At 45.8% G+C, this 23702-nt stretch overlaps 1 protein-coding gene across 6 annotated transcripts in view; it reads left to right on the top strand.

Moving 5' to 3' along the window:
- Positions 1–23702, top strand: part of TIAM2 (TIAM Rac1 associated GEF 2) — a 231503-nt gene that overhangs the window by 114134 nt on the left and 93667 nt on the right. For all 6 annotated transcript variants that reach the window (XM_039234099.1, XM_039234098.1, XM_039234101.1 and 3 more), the window contains exons 3-7: positions 4296–4462; positions 5564–6685; positions 12971–13406; positions 19593–19765; positions 21824–22048. In XM_039234099.1, coding sequence (XP_039090030.1) covers positions 5570–6685; positions 12971–13406; positions 19593–19765; positions 21824–22048 — 1950 coding nt within the window. In that variant the 5' untranslated portion in view covers positions 4296–4462; positions 5564–5569. The remainder of the gene's footprint in view (positions 1–4295; positions 4463–5563; positions 6686–12970; positions 13407–19592; positions 19766–21823; positions 22049–23702) is intronic.

The raw sequence follows: 23702 nt of genomic DNA, 5'->3' as shown, positions 1-23702 counted from the left end.
TGGTACACAAATTTAGACTTCTAACCCAAAATTAATAATAAGGCTATGTATTTGTATTGTATTTCTCAGTTTTTTAGGTGGTTTCACATATCCTTCCACACCCGATTCTCACTCTGTGAGGTTAGGTAGGGCAGATATTTTTATCCTCAAGTTGTAGGTGGAGAAAATGAGATTCAGAAAGTATAATTTGCCCAAAGACTCGTGCTGTTTAAGAGATGGAAGCAGGTCTTGAACCCAGGTTCTCTGACACAAACCAGAGTCGGATGCCAAGGTTTGTCTTTTTAATGATTGAATTCCTACCCCCCCTCCCCCCCATAAAGGAAGCCAAGGAGATATTGTTATGGTTAATGATGGTTAGGCCTATTCTTATCTTTTTTTCCTAGTTCTTATCACCATCTGGAATGTTCCCCTTGGACAAGGATAAGGCTCCTATTTCAGTATGAGAATTTCTCTAGAAGTATGTGAGAAGCCTTGTTGGTGTCTCATGGTGGTAGAGTTCCAGCTTCCCTCGCCTCCTTGCCCAGCCATAAATCTGTTTTTGTGCAGGGTCCGTACGCCTCCGTTGTGCTGGCTGTCCCCGTTCAGCCCCCGTCCAACCTCACAGAGCCATCCGGCCCCCGGGGGGCTGGCTCTCACCCCTCTTTAGGCTGCCCCCTTCGGAGCAGCAGGCTCAGGCCAGGGACAAAGCATTCTTTTCCTCTGCTGTAAACTCTACACTACATGGAAATGGAGACTTTGGGAATCTGACACATCAGTTCAAGGCCAAGCTCAAGGCAAATAAAGAAAAGGTAAATCTTGAATTTCCCTGAGAGGTATTCTGCTGTGGAATTCAGTGGCTGTTGATATTGTGGTGAATTCCATCACCCTGCTGGGCATTTCTGGGGTGGTCATTGATCACAAGTTTAACAAAAAACATCCATTCTTAGTTGTGATTTCAGCTTAAAAAGCCACGTGCACCATAGCAGGCTTATATGGCTGGGGAATGCAGAAAGCAAAAGACAAAGATTTTTTTGCTTATTTGTGTTTTTAGATTCATGAGACTGTCCATTTTTAAAAAATGGCAATATCTTATTTTGCAATAAATAAAGAGTTATTAAAAATTGTTTATACGGCACACAATATTTGCCAAATGACTTCGCTTAAATTCTCTGTCAGCTGTGGGCCTCAATGCACATTAGCATAACCTAATAACATAAATTGTAGGTTAACATACCTAATACATGTTATTACATGTTGGTATTCCCAAAGCATATTGCAGGTTAGTATACCTACTATGTATTTTTTTCTGTTTAAAGATATGGAGGTTGAACTATTCTCTTTTTAAAAAGGTTCACAGGAAATTGGTTGTTTATTTTCAGCCCCCTTTCTATCAACAACAGCAAAAAAGTTTTTTAACTTGAATACTGTTAAAATTCCCTCACTAAAGGAGTCAGGGGTGCCGAACACTTGACCTATTTATTCTCTTTTTCTTCCGACAAAAACCACAGCTGAAGCATGACTAGTCAGTATCTGTTTAATTTGCCAAACTCCTCAGGGCCAGTCGTTTCCCTCGGAGATTACCCTTCCTGTCAATAAATCCCTCATAAATATTGCATAAATTCTTCTCATTCCAGTTTAAGGCTGGTTTGCTTTTGCCGGGATTGGCTAAAGAGGTTGAACAGCTGGTAGGCATTACCATGTGGAACAATGCACACTGTTCTCCACCTCTTCCCTCCCTCTTTTGCTTTCCTCTGGGCAGTGCTGGGTTAATTATTGAAACATTTCCTCGTGGGCATCAGTCCTTTGGCCAGACCCAGTTGGGAATGATTCCTGCTCTTTGTCTGTGTTCAAGTCAACCTTCTGGTATGTGAGGTTGCTTTCACTTACTTAGTTCAACAAGCGTTTATTGAATGCTGTTTGAGCTCCAGAGGTGCAGGCCTTGGGTGGACAGCATTTTGAAAAGGACAGGGTCCAAGGATATGTTTTTGAAATATGACATGGCTTAAAAATGAAACTATTTAATTTCAAAAGTAGGAAGATGAATGTAAGTTGTAACCTGTTGCTGGGGACTGAGCCTCCATCCCGGGGCCATTCTGTGGCTTTGAATCCTGGCTTTTGTGTGTCCTCGAGCAGCTGACAGAGGGGGCCTCTCAATGGCAGTTTTGTGTCACTTATGTTGGAGACCGTGATGCCAGTGCTGTGTGTGCCTGTCTTCACGCATGTGACCTTCAGATCAAGGGCCTGACAAAGCCGGGCCGGCTGTGGGTGAGCAACCCTGGAGCCTTTCACCTTTGGGGTCATCACCGGGCCTTGGTCTTGAGGAAGATAAACAAGCACAGTGTCTCCCTCAATCAGCTCGTGGGAGAGGTCGCAGTGGTGACAGCCAGAAGCAACTCTGGCCACTTCTAGTTCCCTAAGTTAAAAACAAGATGGGGCTGAAAAAATGCTGACAACTCAGATTGTGAGCTTTTAAAAGGTGGGGTTCTTGTGATCCATCTCTGGGCTCGGAGCTGTCCTGGGGGCCATGTTTTAGTGGCATCTCAACCAGTGGGTTATTCCCTCTTTCAGATATTTGTGAGAGTTGCCCACTTTTTAGTGCTCCGTAGCATAGCAGGTGCCGTTTCAGGCCATGTTAGTGAGATGGTGGCCTGAAATGAGCTCGTAGATCCTCCTGCCAGTGCCAAAGTGAAAAATATTTTTGACATCCCCCTGCCCCTCAATTTAAGATCCAAGGCAGACTTGGGTCTTTGGCTTTACTGGAGAAACTTAGGGCGAGGGTCAGTGCCCATGAACTTTAAAAGTCACTCTTGAACCCTCCAAAGGAGTTATACAAACTATGCGCCAATAAGCACATAAAAAGATGGTCACCATCACTAATCATTAGAGAAAATGCACAGTGAAACCAAACATGGCATCTTCTCATACCTGTAGACAGCCACTATCAAAACCCCAGTAAAATAACAAGTGCTGGTGGAACTGTAGAGAAGTTGGAGTCCTGTACACAGTTGATGGGGATGCAAAATGGCATAGCTACTGTGGAAAACGGTATGGCGGTTCCTCAAAATATAAAAAGTAGAATTACCATATAAGCCAACAATTCCACGTCTGGGAAAGCAGGGTCTCGAAGAGATGTCTGTCCATCCATGTTTACAGCAGCATGGTTCACAGTGGCCAACAGGTGGAAAGCAATCGACGTGTCCACTGATGGAGAAGTAGACAAAAGAAATGTGGTCGATACGTGAGCTAGAATCTGAGCCTTAAAAAGGGAGGACATTCTGACATGTGCTGTAACACGGATGAACTTTGAAGTCATTACGCTAAGTGAAATATGCCCACCACAAAAAGAGAGATGCTGTGTGATTCTACTTTCATGAGATACCTAGGGTATCAAATTCATGGAGATGGGAAATAGAATAGTAGGTGCCAGAGCTGGAGAGCGAGAGGTGGGGAGTTGTTGTTTAATGGGTAGAGAGTGTTAGTTTTGGGAGATGAAGAGTTCTGGAGATTATATGCATAACAATGTGAACGTGCTTAACACCACCAACTGTACACTTTACAGTGGTTAATATGGTAAGTTTTCTGCTGTGTGTATTGTAACACAATTACAAAAAATTTCTTTTTTTGAAAGAGGAATAAATCACTATTAAACCATCACTGCTCTGCTCTCTGTGTCTGCAGAGAAAATTCAGGCTTTGAGTCCCGGGAGTGAGCACTGCCAGATGGCAACTCCCCCAGGCTGCTCTCTTCCCTCCAAGTTGGGCCTCCTGCCCTTACTTCTCGTGCGGAGAGACCAAACACATGCTGGAGAAAAAACTTTGTATCTCCTTTATGGGGTCAACATCTGTAACACAAGTTGTTTCCGCCAAGGACTGTTTTACTGTGATCCTGAGTTGTGGGTTTTGTTTTTGCTGCTGAGTCAAATGGAGAACAATGAAGTGTTGTGCTATCAGGATGATGCTTCTGCAGTCCTGTCTGTGTGCAGAGGCCGCAAGTTGTTTTCCTGACGGTGGTGACAGACGAACTGTGACCCATGCTAGAGCCTTCACCTGCCCTCCGTTGACATAAAGGCGCACACTGGACTGCAGACTGTGCCTTGAATTAATGTCCTTTACAAGAGCGAATGGACACTTCTGGCTTCCTTGACATCTTCCAACACCCTGACGAAATCAGGCGGTTTACAGACATTTCATTTATTATTTGCAGTGATTCTGGACACTGGTTGTTTCTTAGTAGAATTTACATGAAACCTTTGTTTTTACCTCTTTGGAAGCTTGGTGTAAAATGCTCGACGGTTCTCTTGTATTTCTGGTTTTCAGGATCATTTCATGGACTCCCTCCCCATACTTGTGAACCATGCTGCCTTTTTCCTGGGACTGCATGAAGCCCTCTAACTCTTAATCACCCTCAGAGCACAGACCAGACTTCAGGTACAGCCGGCTCAGATGAGTTGTGGTTCACATCAAGCTGCAAGACTGTGATTAAGGTAGGAGTGACTTCAGTTGTTTGATCTGGTCATTTTTGTTTTGAAAAGTGTTTCCTGGCTCCCACCAATGAAAAGTCAATTCATTTGACTTTTGTTTTGTGGCTGTACTTTCTTAGGTGGAAAAGCAATGAAATTAAAAACCTACTAAATTCATTTTGAAAGGGACCTGAGAACATGACCCCCAGCCTGCCTCAAATAGTGATATACCACTTAGAATGAAATGCTGAGGGGGAAGATTTGGATCTGATTTCAGCTCACGTGTTTGGCTTAACAGGCTCATTGCGCAAACTGGGGTTTTAAAGAGGAATCTCACAGGTTTTTTTCAGGGACCCATATTCTGATAAGTCAGCTTCAAAGTATTTTTTCTCATCGTGTTCTAAAGTGAGGACCCTTAAAGACTTTATAGAGAGGCACTGGAGATTAGTATTATTAAAATGTCTTTCTGCCTCAAATGAGAGCTTTTATTCTCTCCCTAACCCCACCCCTGTTCTTCATCTCAGCCTAGTCTTTGGGGACTCCTTTTCTTTTGTTGTGTTTCTACTTTGTGTGATAAGATCAAAACTCCAGCACAGTGTGGTACCTGGACTTTTACAGACAAGGTGATTTTGAGCAGTAATCTCTCATATTGGGGTGTGGTGTTAACTCTTCTGGCAGTTTGTATATAATGAAAATCTAATCACTGAAAAATCAGTGTATTAGAGTGACAGATGCTTTCCCCTCAGTTTTCTATTCCAGAAATCATTTATTCAGAACCTCCCAATACCAAGACTAAAGGAGGTCTCTGCCTTAAGCCGATCTTTATGCCTGTTTAGTGTCTGAATAAGTGTCATACAGCAAATTATGCATTTAAAGTAACTAGCACATGGGCACGCGATATTACCTACTTGGTTTATAGCCTACACGGCAGGTAGAAAACAAATTCAGTAGGTAACTTGTGTTCCTGTTTTTCCGAGTTGTACGGAGGCATAGCAAACACGTTGCTTAGTTCTTTTGTAAGGTGTGGAGCCTTTTTTTTTTTTTTTTTTTTTAAGAAAATTCTGTCAATATGGAATGTACTTTAGGTCATGTTTCGTACTGATGCTACTGTTCTTCTTCATGTAGGTGAAAATGGGGAACTCCGAGAGTCAGTACACCCTTCAAGGATCAAAACACCACTGCAATACTCTTACTGGTGCTAAGCAAAAGCCTTGCTCCCTGAAAATACGCAGCATTCATGTAAAAGATGACAAGTCGCTGCACGGGTGGGGTCACGGCGGCGGCGGCGGCTACAAGTCCAGGTCCCTGGCCCGGAGCTGCCTGTCCCACTGCAAGAGTAACCAGCCTTATGCCTCGAGGCCGGGCGGACCCACGTGCAAGGGCCCCAAAAGCAGCGCGTACGCCAAGCACAGGGCGAATGCCTCGGGCACTGACTTCTTCTCCCCGGAGAACGGCTTCCACTACGTCGGGCACGAGCGGGCGGATGAGCACGCGGCTTCCAGGGCCTGCAACGGGCACCTTCTCAACTGCTATGGGACGAACGAGAGCGTTGCGGCCACGCCGCCGCCGCCACCGGGCGAGGACCGCAAGAGCCCCAGGGTGCTCATCAAGACGCTGGGGAAGCTGGACGGCTGCCTGCGGGTGGAGTTCCACAGCGGCGGCGGCCAGCAGGGCGCGGGGCCCCCGGCGGACGCGGGCGGCCCGGTGCGGCTGCTGCGCTACTCGCCCACCCCGGGCCCCGGGCCCGACTCGCCCCCGGACTCGCGGCCGCGCTCCAGCAAGGGCAGCTCCCTGAGCTCCGAGTCGTCCTGGTACGACTCGCCGTGGGGCCCCGCGGGCGAGGCCAGCGAGGCCAGCGAGGCCGAGGGCTCCCTGCCGGCGCCCGCCCCCCGCCTCCGCGCCGACTTCCCGCCCGCGGCCCCGAAGGCCTTCAACCAGAGCTCCTCCCTGTCCTCGCTCCGGGACCTCGACGCCGACGCCGGCCGCGCGCCCGCGGGCCTCCGGCTCTCCGCCGAGTTCGTGGGCGCGCGCCCCAGCCTCAGCCACCGCGTGTCCTTCGCCTCGGACATGGACGTGCCGTCCCGGGTGGAGCGCAGGGACCCCGGGCCGTACGCGTCCTTCACCCTCCCCTGCCGCAAGTCCAAGGCCGCGGCCGAGGACGCCTCCAAGAAGGACACGCTCAAAGCGCGCATGCGCCGCATCAGCGACTGGACCGGAAGCCTCTCCAGAAAGAAACGGAAGCTGCAGGTGAGCAAGCCTTGGAGGCCCGGATGGGCAGGTTCCCACAGGCCCCCTGCTCTGTAAACTGGGCGGGTTGCAGAAGCTACCGCAGAGCGCTAGCCCGAGGCTGGGAGCTCAGGAAAGCGCGGCGGTTAGCCTCAGACTGGGCAGCCGTGGGTGGTGGTGGTGGTGGTTCTCTTTTGCTTCAGATGGGCACTTTCTACTCTTCACCCAGAACTTCAGGCTCTGATTCTGCGCAAGCTTACCCCCGGGGCCCTGGGGTGAACTCCACAGGCGTCACCCCAAAGATGGGGCCAGACTGACCTTAGAAACTACAGCGTTGGAGGGGTGCCTAGGTGGCTCAGTCATTTGAGTCATCTGACGCATGATTGATGCCCAGGTCGTGATTCCGGGGTGGTGGAATTGAGCCCTGTGTCAGGCTCATCCTCAGCATGGAGCCTGCTTGAGGTTCTCTCTCTCCCCCCCTCTCCCCCTCTCCTCTGCTCAGGTGCACTGCTCGCTGTCTCTAAAACATTGAAAAAGAAATATTACAGCTTTAGAGAGAATTCCCCAGTGAATTAGTCTTATGAGAATTTTACTAGAGTTCATTCTAGAAGTCTAAACAAAAAGGAGAGATAGAATGTTGTTATTTGAGGATGGATAGGTAGCCTTCCTGAACTTGACATTACTTTGGGGAAATTAAAATTTCTAGACTTAGGTTGGCACATTAAAAAAAAAAGTTGACAGTCTGTTAGTATAATATTACCACTTTCTAATGGGGATAGCAAACAGTTTTGAAAACCTCTTGAACCTAAGAACATGTAATAACAAAATTATGATAATGCCTGACAAAATAAGCATTGTGATGACAGTACTTACACATAATAGTGATGTGTAAAGTTGTAATGGGGAAACAAAGTGGCTTCGTCACCAGGAAGGAAAGTAATAGGTTGCCTTTTTAGGTAACTAGTGGCAATGGCTACGTTTTCAGTTCTTTTGCTCTTGACTTTTCTGTTTTGTTTGTTTCTACTTTTAGTTATTTGTAGAAAGAAGATGGCTTTTTCTTTCCTTTTTTGTTTTTTAAAAAAACTCGCCCAATATGAGTTGCATTGTTGAAGAGAATTTGAGTGGGCAGTTTGCATTTCATCCATCTTGGATCAATGTGTAATTACAAAACTTTATAGAGCTTTAGAGGTGAAAAATAGTGTAACTTCCCTGAGTAGATGGTTTCAGATCCATAAAACTTCCTGCCAGTTATTCCCTTCTTATGCGCAAAGCACATCGCCACCCTTCCATGCTGTGATCTGTTGTCCTTGGCTTCCCCTTTACCCAGAGATAAAGAACGGACCATCACCATCCTGCTACAGAACTCTTCACATCCCCGAAGGTAGTAATTTGCTGACTCTTTACTCCTCACTTCTTTACGGCTAAGCCACTGCAGAGTGGAAATTTGACCTTTTCTCTCAGCTTCCGTTTCCCAAACAGCTGACAGCAGTTGAACCTAATGAGGGAACTAGTCTTCTGCTTTCTCTGGAACTATAATTTCACACTGAGAACTTTTGTGCCTTTTTGATTCAGGTGTTCTATTGCTGACTTATGTTCAGTTGTCATTCATTGTGACCCCTCATTGATCCTGGCATTGAGCCGATTGATTATTCAACATCTCTTGTTTGCATAGAGTATGTTTCTCATCTGCCTGTGTTTGTGGCCTGGCTTACACATGGCTCTACTGACTCTCATTCAAGTTCAGTTTAGCTCAGTAGCAGACCAGCAGCCACTGCGTATTGGCCACGTTCCACCCCTGTCAGACCTTCACTGTCCATTGTACCCATGGGAGATGCCTCCCTTCAAGTCTGTATCATTCAGAGGCTTAACTCTGAATGGCTTGTAAGCCTGTGGAGTTACGAACAGAATGGTTATGGGGCACCTGGGTGCCCCTGTTGGTTGAGCCTCTGACTCTTGATTTCAGCTCAGGTCGTGATGTCATGGTTCCTGAGATCAAGCTCTTGTGTCGGGGTCTGCACTGACAGCATGGAGCCTCCTTGGGATTCCCTCTCTCCTTCTCTCTCTGCCCCTCCCCCACTTGCACTCTCTCTGTCTCTCAAAAATACATGAACATTAAAAAAAAAAAAAAGAACACCCTAGTTATCCAATCAAAAAATTCGAATTTGAAAGCTAGAAAGTAGTTCCCCCTCATCTTAAAAACGAAGAAAGTAAGGTTTAAGAAATTTGAAGGTCCTCTGTGAAGACACGTGGTTAGTTGGTGGAAAAGCCAGGGCCAAAACCGTTTCTGCTAAAGCTCATACATGAGCTTTTTCCACTTAGCCACGTGACCAAGTTATTGTTGATAGCTACTAGTGATTACTTTGGGCTTAATTTGAATATTCAAATAAATTACTTTGGAGTTTCAAAAAGTGTCCTTTGCAGGCAGCTTTTTAGTTTTGCTTGAGTTCCCACATTTGATGAGCTATGAAGGTGAGCAAGAGGAGTTTTTCTGGCAAGTAGGCCACTTCCATTGGTCTCTTTTCCCCCTCTGGTTTTCTTTCACAATTTATGGCAGGGATCAGGTACAGATGCTTAAAAATGTAGTCTGTGCAGGGGAGTAAAATTTCCGACTGTATATCATAACAGAGCACCAAACCAATGCATATTCTCCCACACGCACAGACTTCTGTCTGTCAGCAGGGCTGAGGTCCAGCAACCCATACTGTGATGGATAGACATCCTTGTTTTGACTTTTTAAAAAGAGATGTAAAAGGAGCAGTCCCCTCCCCCTTTTTTATAGGGCTTTCAACTAGTCTTGTGAGTTAGACCCTAAAATGAGATAAACTGGTGAAAGAACATACACAACTGAAAAATCCTATACTAATGAGGGAGGGAGGGAGGAAGAGAGAGAGAGAGAGAACATATGCTGGAGAGAAGTATGTGTGTGATGCCAATAAGCTCTCGGTGTCACTGGAGCTATGCTCTGAGTCCCGGTTTCTGTCCTGAACTTTCAGTTCTGTCAGGCAGGCTGAGTCTAGGTTATGCTGAGGTAACAGAAACCTCTCACGTCTCTGAAATTTAGCACAAGCCAAGTTTCTTTCCTGTGCTGTCACACGGTTCTGCATTGTTCCTCTCTGGGACCCCAGGTGCATAGAGCAGTTCCATCTGGAACACCACAAGCCATGGTAGCAGAAAGAGAAAGAAAATCATGTGTCAGCTTTTAAAGCTTCCAAGTAAAAAAACCTTTTTTTTAATGTTTATTTGAGAGAGAGAGGGAGAGAGAGACAGAGCATGATCAGGGAAGGGGCAGAGAGAGAGACAGACAGACAGAATCTGAAGCAGGCTCCAGGCTCTGAGCTGTCACCACAGAGCCGGACGCAAGGCTCGAACTCCTGAGCCATGAGATCATGACACAGGCTGAAGTCTGACGCCTAACCGACTGAGCCACCCACGCGTCCCTAAAGCTTCCACTTTTTACTTCTATTCACATTTATTGGCCAAAGCAAGTCACATGGCCATGCCTAATTCTGAGCGAGGAAAAGGGAGACGTAATCACTCTGCCATGTGCCTTAGGGGAGGATCAGGCATATTTGGTGGGTGCACTGACAAGTACTGCAGAGTTTGTAGTGGAGGAGATTCAGGATGCATAGATACTGACTTTTGGGCCCTCTTAATTTTAGAGCTCACTGCTCTTTGAGGTCTGCATAGTCACAAAGAACTAGTGGTCCCTATGTGATGAAGAGCAAAGGCATGTGAAGAATGAAAAGGTGTGAATTTGGTACATTTTCCTGGAAAATTGAGGAGTGATGATCCAAGAGTTTTCCCTTAGCATCTAAGGAGTGACTGACATCTCTTGGGTACCTTTGTACTCTTTGCTGAAGTGCTCTTGTCATTAAGTTCCATTATCCGTTGTTTATGATTATCTAATTGTTGGGAAATGGAAATCAGACTACTTTGTGTACATGTGTAACATGGCTTTGTAGTTTCACACCCATTGCACAGTGATCAGGAAATCTAGTTGAGCCCATTTGGGGATGGGCATTCATTCATTAATTCATTTATTCCTGTCAGCTTGAAAATTAGTCACTGCCTGTTAGGATTCTAGATAGGAAGCTTTGGAAATTTATTCAAAGCTGTGAAAGTTCTTGTTTATGTCTAGGAATCAGTTATAAAGGCAAAATGCAATATTTTCCTGTTATGGAGGAAAATTTGTCATGGTTTGAATATTTAAAAGACAGCACTACAACTTGGAAGTCTCTCTCTTATGAGAAACCAGTCAGGAATGTTTATAGGTCACATTTAAGTTGGGCACCTAAGTGTCTTTCCCTGGCAGACTTCAGCTTATTTTGAAACACCCCGTTATAGCTCTTGCTGGGTATCAGAGGCATCCCAGTGTTTGGTGGCTATGAGTCAGAGTCATATTCATAGCTGAAATGATGTTAATACTAGCTAAAATGAGAAGTATTTCTTCACCTCTTAGGAGTTTTTTGAAGAGTAACAAAGTGACAAAAAAATCTTAAAACTATTTTGAAAGTTTCCTCTCTAAGTGACTCACTGCAGCTGGCTTATTCTTACATAAGCATCTGTGTATAAATAAATATGACTATGGGACACAGTGTAAACACAAGTGGAAAATAATATTTTTGTTAGTAATCACTGTTTGGGGCTCCTGGGTATTTGGAAGCACTCTTCAGTTGATTTTCTTACAAAAGATAGCAAGTACTTGCTGCTTGCTTTCTGGATGGAATGTTTGAAAAGAAAACCCACCCACACAGTGGAATACTCAAAATAAGGCCTTTGGTCAATGGTCCTTCATTGAGTGTCCCCTCATTTTTATTTTACTGGATAAGGAGACAGGATTGAAAGCCCACTAGTAGCTGAGTAGATGATGTGTTTGGCATCTCTGCAGATTTACCTTAATCTAAGCTCTAAATTTGGAATATTAGCATCTTAAATTAAGGTCATTTTCTACTAAAAAACATAGTACTTATGTTTACCAATGAATGACCTGTATGGAAGTACTTTTTATTAAATAACTTCTCATTTAAATGAGGAAACATTCATGCTTTCAGCTCTGTGCATGGCTACATCGGTGTTCAGTGCACTTAGTCTAATAGGGGGCAGCTGTTATTACATAAATATTAATTTTGCTTACAGCTGCCTAATGTCATAAACATTAAAGTTAAGAATCATGTCTTTGGTATCCCCGAGGCGTAGAACAAAGTAGATTTTTGAATAAAAGGTTGTGAGTAAATGAATATATTCTTTTCAAGAAAGAAATTCCCTCACTTAGTTAAAAAAAAATACTATTTATGAAAAACAAGTTACTAGCAAATACTCTTTACAGGTAAGGAATTCCAGGTGTATGGTTTTCACTATCTGAAGTAGGAAAATAAGGTGCTAGAGATCCTCCAGTCTTGATTTGGGTAGAGACAGTGGGAAGCAGCGGACTGTGTTTTGGGCAGAGGAAGAGAAGTTTGCATAACAACACCTAAAAACTGCTCAGTGCATGTTCCTTACTCCACCCTATGACCCTGGAACTAGTGATTTTCTACTTAGCTTTAAAAGGATCCAGGAGGAAGACAGACTGCCAAGAGCATGAATTCTTTCCAGGAAGACACTGGTTCACAGTTAGTGAAGAAACGTCAGCCTAGAAACCTCCACTGATGTATTTTAAACATACTAGTTAATTTCTTGATGGTCAGCATAGGTTAGATTTAGGATAGTCAGTGATTTTTTTTGTTTATGTCTTGAAGCATTGACTCCACTGGCTGTAGATTGGATTGGGCAGCACTGTTTCTACAGTTCGTTCTTGTTTGTTGACTTGATGATTGAAGGTGCATTTTTGTTAAAAGAATGTTACTTGCATGGATGGACCTTGAGGGTGTTATGCTGAGCGAAATTAGTCAGGCAGAGAAGGACAAATACCAGATGTTTGCACGTATAGGAGGATTAGGAGGAACTTAACGAAGGACCATGGGGGAGAAGAAGGGGAAAAATAGTGGGGGAGAGGTAGGGAAGCAAACCACGAGGGACTCTTGCATATTGAGAACAAACTGAGGACTGATGGGTGTGGGGGGGGAGGGGAAGGGGGGTGATGGGCATGGAGGAGGGCACTTGTGGGGATGAGCACTGGGTGTTATATGGAAACCAACTTGACAATAAACTATTTAAAAAAATAAATAAAATGAAATAAAATTGTTAAAAAAGTGTTGCTTGGCGGCAGCAGCATTAGCAACCAACGGTAAGACGTGTTTGCAGTGTTTGGGAAGGGATACTGTCGATGTAATGTAACCTCTGATGGGTGTTTGTCTGCATTGCTCACAGGAGCCGAGGTCCAAGGAAGGCAGTGACTACTTTGACAGCCGCTCCGAGGGACTGAATGCAGATGTGCAGGGGCCCTTCCAGATGTCTGCTTCACTGTGGTCAGGGGGCTCGGCTCAGATCCTGTCCCAGAGAAGCGAATCCGCTCATGCAATTGGCAGCGATCCCCTCCAACAGAACATTTATGAGAATTTCATGCGGGAGTTGGAAATGAGCAGGACCAACACAGAGAACGTAGAAACGTCCACAGAAACCGCCGACTCCAGCAGTGGGTCACTCAGCTCTTTGGAACAGCTTGATCTGCTCTTTGAGAAGGAGCAAGGGGTGGTCCGGAAAGCAGGATGGCTGTTCTTCAAACCCCTGGTCACTTTGCAGAAGGAAAGGAAGCTTGAACTGGTGGCTCGGAGGAAGTGGAAACAATACTGGGTAACACTGAAAGGTAAGTGCGTTGTTGACTCAAGAAAGCCACTGGAATCATTTTGTCCAGCTGCCCTCTCTCCTAGGAAGTGCCATTCGGTCCAGGGTTACTTTGTGTCACTGTGAAGGGATTTGACACAGGATTCCCAGCATGGTTTGCTACAAATACTTTCTCAATCTTAGATAATATGGATTATGTAATACTCATGTATATTATTCATTCCAATACATAATGATTGAATTTAATAGTTATAGCTTATTATTTTATAGGTATTTCTGTATCATTCTTAAATACTTTCCTGCCTCTGGGTATGAAAATATCCCAAATAAGTAACTAAATGTAGATCTTGAGTCATGCTCTGCACATGTTCAGAACTCTAGTAGAGTATCCCGTCAGCTTGTATGATGAAGAATTTCATCTGGATTATTTGATTTGTGTTCTCTACCCTTTATAAACTAAGAAAGTCTAATTGTTATCGCAAACAAATGTCTTTTTTTCAATGTGAAGGAAATGGGAGTAAGAATTTGTTTTGTTAAGATAATGAAAATTTTTTGTAGGCATTGCCATTTAAAAATTATAATTGCCTTGCTCATTATGAATGTATAGATTTGAAGCGATCTGAATGTCCTGAGGAAGAGTGAGGCTCTAAGTCAATACAGTGTGGATTTATACAGATGCAAAGATGATTTACACAGATGCAAACAGGAGGAGCAGCCTCACAGCCTCTGGCATTTCTGCACAACTGTCTTGTGACTCTGTCAGAGGAGCTGAGTGTGGCGTCCAAAGCAAGCCTCATTACCGGGTGACACCCTTCCCTATCCTGGGAGAAAGCGGAACTAGGAATCATATCTGCAGACAGTATGTGTGAAAGGCCTGGAGCCTCCACCCTGCTGTTTTCTAGCTTTTTTTGCCCACTATGTAAAGATTATAAGATGCCCCTACTCCAGCCTTGGGGAGCTGGTGACACTTCCTAATTACTCATAAGCCTCTCTGGGCTGGATGCACTTTGGAAGGTATCTTGTCCTTAAGTAACACCTTTCCCTAGCAAACTGGGAAGTTTGTAAAACTCACAGTCCAGTGCCCAGCATGGACTGTGCTCTTCTTTTCCAGCCATGGATTTATATCCTTGTGATACGTGGTGGTTGAGGAAGGCCAAGAGCTCATCTAGCTTGGGCATACTGCGGAGTCAGGTCCTTACACTGGATCGTGGACAAGATATGGAAAGTTGGGATAAGGGGATAAATCTAGCAAGATACAGTTCGAAGGGACAGGTTCTGCTCTGAGGGGTTAATAGTCAAGTAACCACCCAAGTACAGGATAGGGAGGTGTGGCTCCAGAGTATTACAAGTGAAGGATATTTGGGGGTTTGGTCTGTAGGCCATTCACTGAATGATCTCCAAGGTGATGATGTCAAGATAAAAGTAAATGTGGTGTAAAAGAGTAAATGTGTTCTTTGGCTTCATCCTTAAAGCTGTCCCATGTTCTACAGTCACATCAGTCTCTCCTTCCTCCGCCTGGGGTGGACCTGGCTATTTCTGTTCTCGAGGGCAAAATAGCACAGGAGACCCGTTAGTAAGCAAGATGAGGGTTCTTGAATAGGGTCCACCTAAAGTATTTCTCACTGGAGAGGGAAGTGAAAACGTCCCCTCAGGGAGAGCAAGCCTGTGAAATTGTTTATGAATCATAGTCTGAAGGTTCCTCCTTCCTCCATGATGCTTGAAAGAGATGCACTTCACTCCATAATATGACACATACCTATTTTTTAGTTATTGTATTTATTTATATTTATTTTTCAATGTAAAATTTGTTTGTTAAAATTGATGCTTTGGGGAACACTTGGGTGACTCGGTTAAGCAGCCGACTTCATCTCAGGTCATGATCTCGCAGTTTGTGGGTTCAAGTCCCGCATCGGGCTCTGTGTTGACAGCTCCGAGCCTGGTGCCTACTTCACATTCCATGTCTCCTTCTCTCTCTGCCCTTCCCCCACTCCTGCTCAGTCTCTCAAAATTAAATAAACATTAAAAAATAAATCTGATGCTTTGAGAAGTTGTTCCCTGCCTGTCCTAATGGCCCTGACAATCCCCCAGGGGACACCCCATGGTGGGGGGGCTGGTGAGGGTATGTGTTTATGTGTCCACAACCTACTGTAAGAATTGGGGCCATCGGTGACACCAAGAGGATTTAGAGCCTTGCTCTTTGGAGGATGGTGTAAGGATCCAGGATGGTCGAGCTTGCAGAAGATAAGGACTGGGGTGGCAGAGAGCAGCAGTCTTCCAGAAGAGACATGGAATTTGTTCTGGTTCTCCAGAGGTTGGGAGGGCACAAGTAGATGGTAGGCAAGCTGATTCAGAACTAATGTAGAAAGAAAAAAAAAAAAATACAACCGTGACGAGAGCCACGAGCCGGTGGCAGGGACACCATCTTCCTGATGTCCCTGCCCCCGCAGACGCTTGCACAGAGCCAGAGTGTCAGAGGCTTCCTGGGGGAGATTCAGGCAGGAAGAGCTCACGTCTGGGTTCCAGTCTTCCGTCGTGGAGGCGACGCCAAGGACTTGGGCTGCTGGCTCCCAGGGCGGACGTGGTCCTGAGCTGTCCGACGTTTCCCGGGTCTGCGCTCCTGCCCGCGCACTGCTGTCTTGTGCTCGCTCACGAAACACCTCAAGACCCACGGATAAAGGCTGCTTTGTGAGAGTAAATGTTATCAAGCACACATTCCTTCCTTTCCTTTGCAGCCAAGGAAAGGCATGCGATAAAGATGTTTTTTTCCCAGCATAACCTTTTCCATGTGGCTTTCTGCACCTCTTTCCTCTGGGAATTCAATAGGTTGAGTTCAACTTTCTTGGCTTAGAATCCAAGCTGTAATGTTTAGACTTAACTATTTGGTTTAATCCTTGTTAAACACACACACACACACACGCATATATGTATACATATATATCTCACAATATATGTGTGTGTGTGTATATATATACATATATCTTTAATCAGAATTTTAAAATTATCTTTGAAGTGTTTGTGTAAATGAATTGGAAACAGTGTGCCAGGGAGAGTAGCTAAGAGCACACTGGCTGGGTACCTGTGTTGAATGTTCAGTATGCTAAAGGCAGACATGTTTTTTAGAGCTTGGAGGATGTTAATACATTTTTACCAGAAGTAATTCTGCTCTCTGTGTGTCTTCTCCAATGAGTGGGTTTTCACGTGGTTCACTGGGGACTTCTGGATGGGGCAGTTGGCAAGGTCGAAGAGTTAATCCCTCAGAATGCACGGCGTCAAGAGAGGGGCTCCTGGAGTCAACTGGGGGTGCTGGTTGTGCGGTGTGAGGGGGCAGATGAGGATCATGTGATGATGTGGGTTGAGAGGGTGTCAACGAAGAGGTGGGTTTGAGGGAAGCCGAGACTCACTCTCTTTTCCTGCTGGTGATATTTCTAATAGTACCTCATCTGTTCTTGGACTCCCGCTGCTGTGCCTGTCCGTTTTCTCCTTCTGCCACCGTGGCGAGAAGGACTGCCACCGTCAGCCTTGCGGGCCACCATCCGCTCCTGGTGGGGACCGGGCAAGGCTGATGGCGGAAACGCTGGGTGGGGGCGGCGGGGGCAGGAGATGGCACTGACCTGCACGGACCCCTTTCCGTCAAACTTACCGCCCCAGCGTTCGAGACACAGACGAAGAGGACTTTGATGTAATAGATTCACAGCTGATTTCCTGTTCTTTAAATGTGATAGCAACACACTTAGTGCATGTTGTTTTTCCTCCTGGCCCGGGGCTAGGACGACAGGTCCTGTTTCGGTTTCACACTGCCACGATAGAGCTGCAGTGTGTCGTAGATCGGGAGTGAGGCTTGGCGGCATCCCGGCACCTGCCCAAAGCCCAAAGTTCATTTCCTCTAGATGTAACGATCCAAACCACAGCCGCCGGGAGCACAGTGATAGGGAAACTGGGAAGTAAATGCTAACCTGTTGGAAAGAATTTGGACTGGGCAGAGCTGGCATGGCTCTGTCACCTTGACCCTGGTCCTCGGATCCCCGGGTCATGGCATCACAGCAGCACTCAGGCCTTTCCTGATGGAAACATTGGGGACATTGTTTCTCGGTGCATCGTGGCTGGAAAAACAGACTGGCTTAGTCCTGCGCATGCAGCTCTGGCTGGTACCTCCTGCTATTTCCCCTCCTACTAAGAGCCTCTCTTAGCCTCAGTGTGGGTGTCTCTCGCGTGCAGGAAGAAAGATGCCTCACGCTTCTTGAGATCACTAAGTACCACGGAGGGAGAAAGTGGTGTCCTGGTGGTGGTGTGTCTGGGGGCAGAGCCACCTGTCAGTGCCTTTTTCTCTTGGCTTCTGTGCTGTGCTGGAGTCCATTACCCGAATGTGTCTGTCCAGATTGAGACTGGTTTTTGAAGGAGGAAGTGAGGCTGGCTAGCATGAAATAGTGTTTTAAAACCTTTACACTTTGACGAATGAGGACTCCTCGCTCAGGGTAAACAGTCTTGCCTTGGACCTCATTCATTCACAGCGTAGGTGAGAGCAGGCTGGTGCTTCTTTGACCTCAGGAGAAGAGGTTTTTGCAAAGTAGAGGAATGGTGGTGGCCTTGTCAGCCGTATTTGGGTGTCAGGGCTCAGCACATGAGAAGTGCTCCAAAGTGTTTTTTGGATGAAGTTTTTTCAACAAGAGAACATACTCGTGAGCATGTTAGAATTTGCTTAAAGATTGTCTGATAATTATAAGACACTCCTATCTAATTATAAAAGTAGATCCTTAATAAGTTCTATCTACAATACTTCACTGCCTTGTTAGGGGAAAGCTCTGTACTTGTAAGCATTTTTGGAGTAATGTTTTAAAATCGAGGGATATTTAGTTTCATTTTCCCCTCTTAACATAAACTAGTGAAATTTGTACTGTTATTTCCTCTTACTTTGAGATCAAAGAATACACTAATATTAAGTTATGTCACATAGCATTTGGAGAATTAACTGGGTGCTTTTCTCATAAATTGCCACGTTTTCCAGGTAAACTCAGTTTCTTGTTACCACAGATTTTAAGCGTAGAAGCTCCCTGAGGTCATGCACATGGGTTTTCTTTGGCTTCCTACATTCAGCTCTGATAACTCAGTGGTGTGGTTAAGAGCGAGGACTCAGGGCACCTGGGTGGCTCAGCATCAGACTCTTGATTTTGGCTCAGCTCATGATCTTTCGGTTTGTGAGTTTGAGCCTCACGTTGGACTCTGCCATGTGTTTGGGATTCTCTCTCTCTCTCCCTCTCTCTCTCTCTCTGCTCCTCCCCTGCTCGCTCGCTCGCTCTCTCTCTCTCTCTCTCTCTCAAAAATAAATTAAAAAAGAATGGGGGCTGTGGAGCCAGTACCGGGCAGTCCAGCCGTGGGACCTGCATGGTGGTATAATCTTTCAAGTTTCTCATCTGTAAAATGGGGTTAATAACCACACCTACCTCCTGGGGCTGCTGTGGGGATTAAATGAGCCATCGAAGAGCTTAGAAGAGTTCCTGACACAGAATAAGCAATAAGAAATGCTTGGAATTGTTATCGCTGATGTCACATTCACAAAAACATGTCATTTTCACTTGAGTTACACCGGTACACCAGGCATACTTCGGACCCCACAGTTTCCTTTTGTATTATGTGTTTGCCTCTTTCCATTTTCTTTTCTCTTTTATTTATTTATTTTTAAAATTTTTTAATGTTTTATTTATTTCTGAGAGAGAGAGACCACGTGAGCAGGGGAGGGGCAGAGAGAGAGGGAGACACAGAATCTGAAGCAGGCTCCAGACTCTGAGCTGTAAGCACAGAGCCCAATGCGGGCCTAGAACCCACGAACCGTGAGATCATGACCTGAGCCGAAGTCGGACATTTAACCAACTGAGGCACCCAGGCGCCCCCCCCCTTTTTTTAAAAATTTTTTCTTAATGTTTTATTTATTTGAGAGAGGGAGAGAGACAGCATGAGTGAGGGAGGGTCAGAGAGAGAGGGAGACACAGAATCTGAAACAGGCTCCAGGCTCTGAGCTGTCAGCACAGAGCCCAATGTGGGGCTAGAACCCACGAACCGTGAGATCATGACCTGAGCCGAAGTCGGACGCTTAACTGAGGGAGCCGCCCAGGCGCCCCTCTTCTCTCTTTTAGATGTATCCCCTAGCTTCTCCCTACATCCCTGGATCCTCAGGACGGTGGCACAGATGTTCTTTTGCTTCTCTGTCTCACAGGATGCACCTTGCTGTTCTACGAGACGTACGGGAAGAATTGCACGGATCAGAGCAGCGCCCCTCGGTGTGCCCTGTTCGCGGAAGATAGCATCGTGCAGTCCGTCCCAGAGCATCCCAAGAAGGAAAATGTGTTCTGCCTCAGCAACTCCTTTGGAGATGTCTACCTTTTCCAGGTGCTGGCAAGCTTGCTAAACGTGGGGTTGAGACGATGGCTTGTGTGCTAGGAGGCTAGAAGGAACAGACGAGAGGCGCAGCTCAGCAGTGAACTAGAGTAAGAGCGCAGTTAGGCTTCGGGTTGGGGCTTAATTAAGCAAGATTGGCCTCTGCCCACTGTCAGGTGATATGGGGCCGGTGCACAGTCATTCAGCAGGCCTTGCTCGGGATGCCCTGCGGGTGCCGAGCTGAGCGTGGCCCCCGGGATGATCTTTAGGATCCGAAGAGAGAAAAATCGCGATCCCCATTCTGGAGTAGCTCGCGATCTAGTGGTGTATGGTCTGAAATTCCCCGAGTGGAGGCTTTTCAGTGAGGCCTACAGAATATGGCTTTAGGGTTTTCCCAAGAATCCCAGTAGGAGTAAAAAAAAGCAACTTTTCAGGAAAACCTTGGAGACAAACGCTGGAAGGTCTCATTTTCCAGCGCAAGTGGACTTAGGATGTTAAGATTCAGGTTACCTGCTGTCACAGCTCTCCGCGGTTTTCCAGCAAGTGTGAAGTTGAGGAGCGTGGTGGTACTGAGCCATCAAGACCGGCGTCGGGCTTCGGCGCAAGCTCCTGGTGCTTTGGCCCGGGTTCCGGGGGAGCACTCACTGAACCGCTTTGAGCTTCGGTTCCCACAGCCAGTGGGGGACAGTAGCTCATAAGATTGCTGTGAGGATAAACTGTTGCATGTGTTAAGTGCTAAAGAAGTCCTAACTATGAGTGCTGTTATTATTATTAATCAACTCAAAAGAGGTAGAAGTGAAGGAAGAGAAGCGTGCTTCTCAGCTGCTACCCGAGCTAAGCCCAGTCCTGCATGTAGACCCAGCTTGGGCCGCAGATTATATCTGGCCAGAAAGCTTCACGGAAGACCTCCTGGCTCCTGGGTTCAGGTGTCTTGATAATGCTGGTCCTGTACGCTCTCTGGAGCCTGGCACCACAACACAGTGTTCTTTCAGCTGACTTTGGGAATCTAGAATTCTCTGCAAAGGATTTCCTGTTGCCGGTACTGGGTAAACTCATAGGGCCTGTAGCCTTATTGCTGTCCCCGAGTTGACTTACAAGATTCAGGGCCTGAGATTGGATTTTCCATCTCTTAACACAAAGCTTGCTGAGGCTTTTTATGATGCTGTAACCAAGTAACGAATTGCTGTGAATATGAATTTTGGGGAAGGTAAGAACATTAGATTAAATCTTCATGGATTTTTTAGGGGCAGGTGTGAAATGAGTAGTTTGCGGTTCAGACAAAATGTCTTTAGTTCTAAGAAATGTCTCTAGTAGGCCCTGATGTATGATACCAGAGGTCATTGAGGGATCCACCCATAGCCTGATCTCTGTGTTTATTTCTGGACATCAAGGGAATGGAAACGGCTTTTCAGCCTTAGAATAATAATCTCTGCTCATTCGGCTTTATCCAGACTTGTTTTATTTTCAAAATATTTTTCTTATGTGAACATTGCATGTAGTCATGGTGTCTAAAGTTAACTGAAGAGCAGAGAAAGAAGGACCAATATGTATATTCCCAGTGCTCAAAGACCACTATTTTAATGCTGTGTACGTCCCCCCAATATTCTTTGATAGATTTCATAGTAGAGTTCATAGCGTAGATGAAACTTCATATCCATGTTTCAGAGTTTAACCTTTTAAGCTCTGATGTTTTCCCACTGTATCACAATTATGAAGATAAGCACCTTTTAGAGAACAGCATAGTGTGAAGACCCTGAGCTGGTGGATATGCCCTGGTGTGATTCCGCCTCTGCTCTTGGCTTACAGCTCGGTTTGTGGTTAGTCTTCCTGTCGGATCTGGGGCTACATGATAATCTCTGCTGTGCTCTGGGCATTCTCTCTGACCCTCCGGAGTCCAGAAAGCTCGCAGACCTGAGCTGAGCGGTTGGGTCTGTTTTTGAAATTAAACGGTTTTTATGAAGTGAAGGTACTTCTTGGGCTTTACACATCAAAGCCCAGCCTCCCACTTTGGAGAACACTTTGTGGTAAAACAATTCCAAATAGGTTTCTTCCCCCCCCCACCGCGTTTAGGCCACTAGCCAAACAGATCTGGAAAATTGGGTCACCGCCATACATTCAGCTTGCGCATCCCTTTTTGCAAAGAAGCATGGAAAAGAGGACACAGTTCGACTACTGAAGAACCAGACCAAAAACCTGGTTCAGAAGATAGATATGGACAGCAAGATGAAAAAGATGGCAGAGTTGCAGCTGTCCGTGGTGAGCGACCCGAAGAACAGGAAAGCCATAGAAAACCAGGTATTACTTATTTACATATTTTCTTTCCTTACTCATGTCACTCACAGCAAAAACCTGAGTTTGAATGCAAACTGATGGTGGTGGTGGTGTTTTTTTTTTCTTTTTACACATTTTTAATAGTTTTTACTTATTTTTTTGTGACAGAGAGAGACAGAGCATGAGCAGGGGAGGGGCAGAGAGAGAGGGAGGCACAGAATCTGAAACAGGCTCCAGGCTCTGAGCTGCCAGCACAGAACCTGATGTGGGGCTCGAACCCATGGACTGAGAGATCATGACTTGCGCCAAAGTTGGACGCTCAACCGACTGAGCCACCCAGGCACCCCAATGTGGTGGTGTTTCTTTACACCTCTGGGGGAGATACTTTCTGTGGCTTCTCATTTCATGTACTCGGTGGCAGCACTTTTGTGGCATTGGTGATGTTGGTTGACTTTACAACATTTGATTGTTGTTACATATACAGCGGAATATTTTGTGACCAAATCTTTTATTAAAAAATTTGTTTTTAGTATTTATTTATTTTTGAGAGAGAGGAAGAGAGAGTATGAGTGGGAGAGGGGCAGAGAGAGAGAGGGAGACACAGAATTGGAAGCAGGCTCCAGGCTCTGAGCTGCCAGCACAGAGCCTGATGTGGGCCTCGAACCCACAAACCGCAAGATCATGACCTGAGTCGAAGTTGGACATCTATCTAACTGAGCCACCCAGGTGGCCCTGTTTCATAATCTTCAATAGCTTCTTCACGCCTTGCTGATTCTCTCATATACTGTGACTTTCAGATCAAGATTTATATAATTAAACCACTAGACAACTAGAAAGATAGGATTTTAATAGAGAGGGTGGCTTCAAAAAGTTTGCTTTCATGTCATATAGCTATTCCCATGTCTGTGGATTTTTTCTGTTGTCAACAGATAAGATGCTAAAGAAAATGCTTTCTCTGGTCTAGTTCCACATTCATACCATGATTAAATAGCTAGTTTCTATGTTGTTTGCATTTTGGAGGAGGAAAAGCAGCTTTTTAATATGTTTTCCTTTGCTCACCTACCATAAGCGCTTAAATACATGTCCGTGAAAGTTAGAGCATCTCCGTCTTCATAAATGCAGGCTAAACGTCGTATCTTCAGAAGATTAATTGGAAAATTTGGAGGACAGGTTGACAGAGGGACGTTTGTCAGTTGGTGGGATGGCCCTGGAAGTGCAGTGACCAGGGCCTGATGCAGGGTGACACTATAGAAGATTAACAACTTATACGGAAAATGGATTTTGGAGTACAGAATTTTTTTCAATCCGTAGTTATCTCAGTGAGCGTATCCGATACTCTGGAACTGAACTGTTCCTCACACAGAATACGCTATTTATCTAGAGTGCCTGCTAGGAGACTACGGACCACCAGTTACTGAGGAGCTGAAAAAAAGCTGAAGCTGCCAAGCAGAGAATGTAGAGAGGTGGCAGGTGTTTAGCCAGAACCCAGCTGCTGGAGGAGGTGCCGCCCCAGGAGCTCCCCCACCCCACCCTGCCCGGTGTTCTCTGCCCTCTGCCCGCTTCTGACTGACCAGCCTCCTCTCTCAGCGCTGGGAAGGGTTCGGGTGCTGAGGCAGGTCCCGATCTCCCAGCTTTGCGTCAGTGTGGCATGTAGGGACGTGGTGCTATGTCAGGGTTG

This window comes from Hyaena hyaena, unplaced genomic scaffold (assembly GCF_003009895.1).
Source record: "Hyaena hyaena isolate Hyena2069 unplaced genomic scaffold, ASM300989v1 scaffold_81, whole genome shotgun sequence".
In the NCBI taxonomy this organism is placed as follows: Eukaryota; Metazoa; Chordata; class Mammalia; order Carnivora; family Hyaenidae; genus Hyaena; species Hyaena hyaena.
The sequence above is the reverse complement of the archived record's forward strand: the minus strand, read 5'-3'. Positions and strand labels throughout refer to the sequence as shown.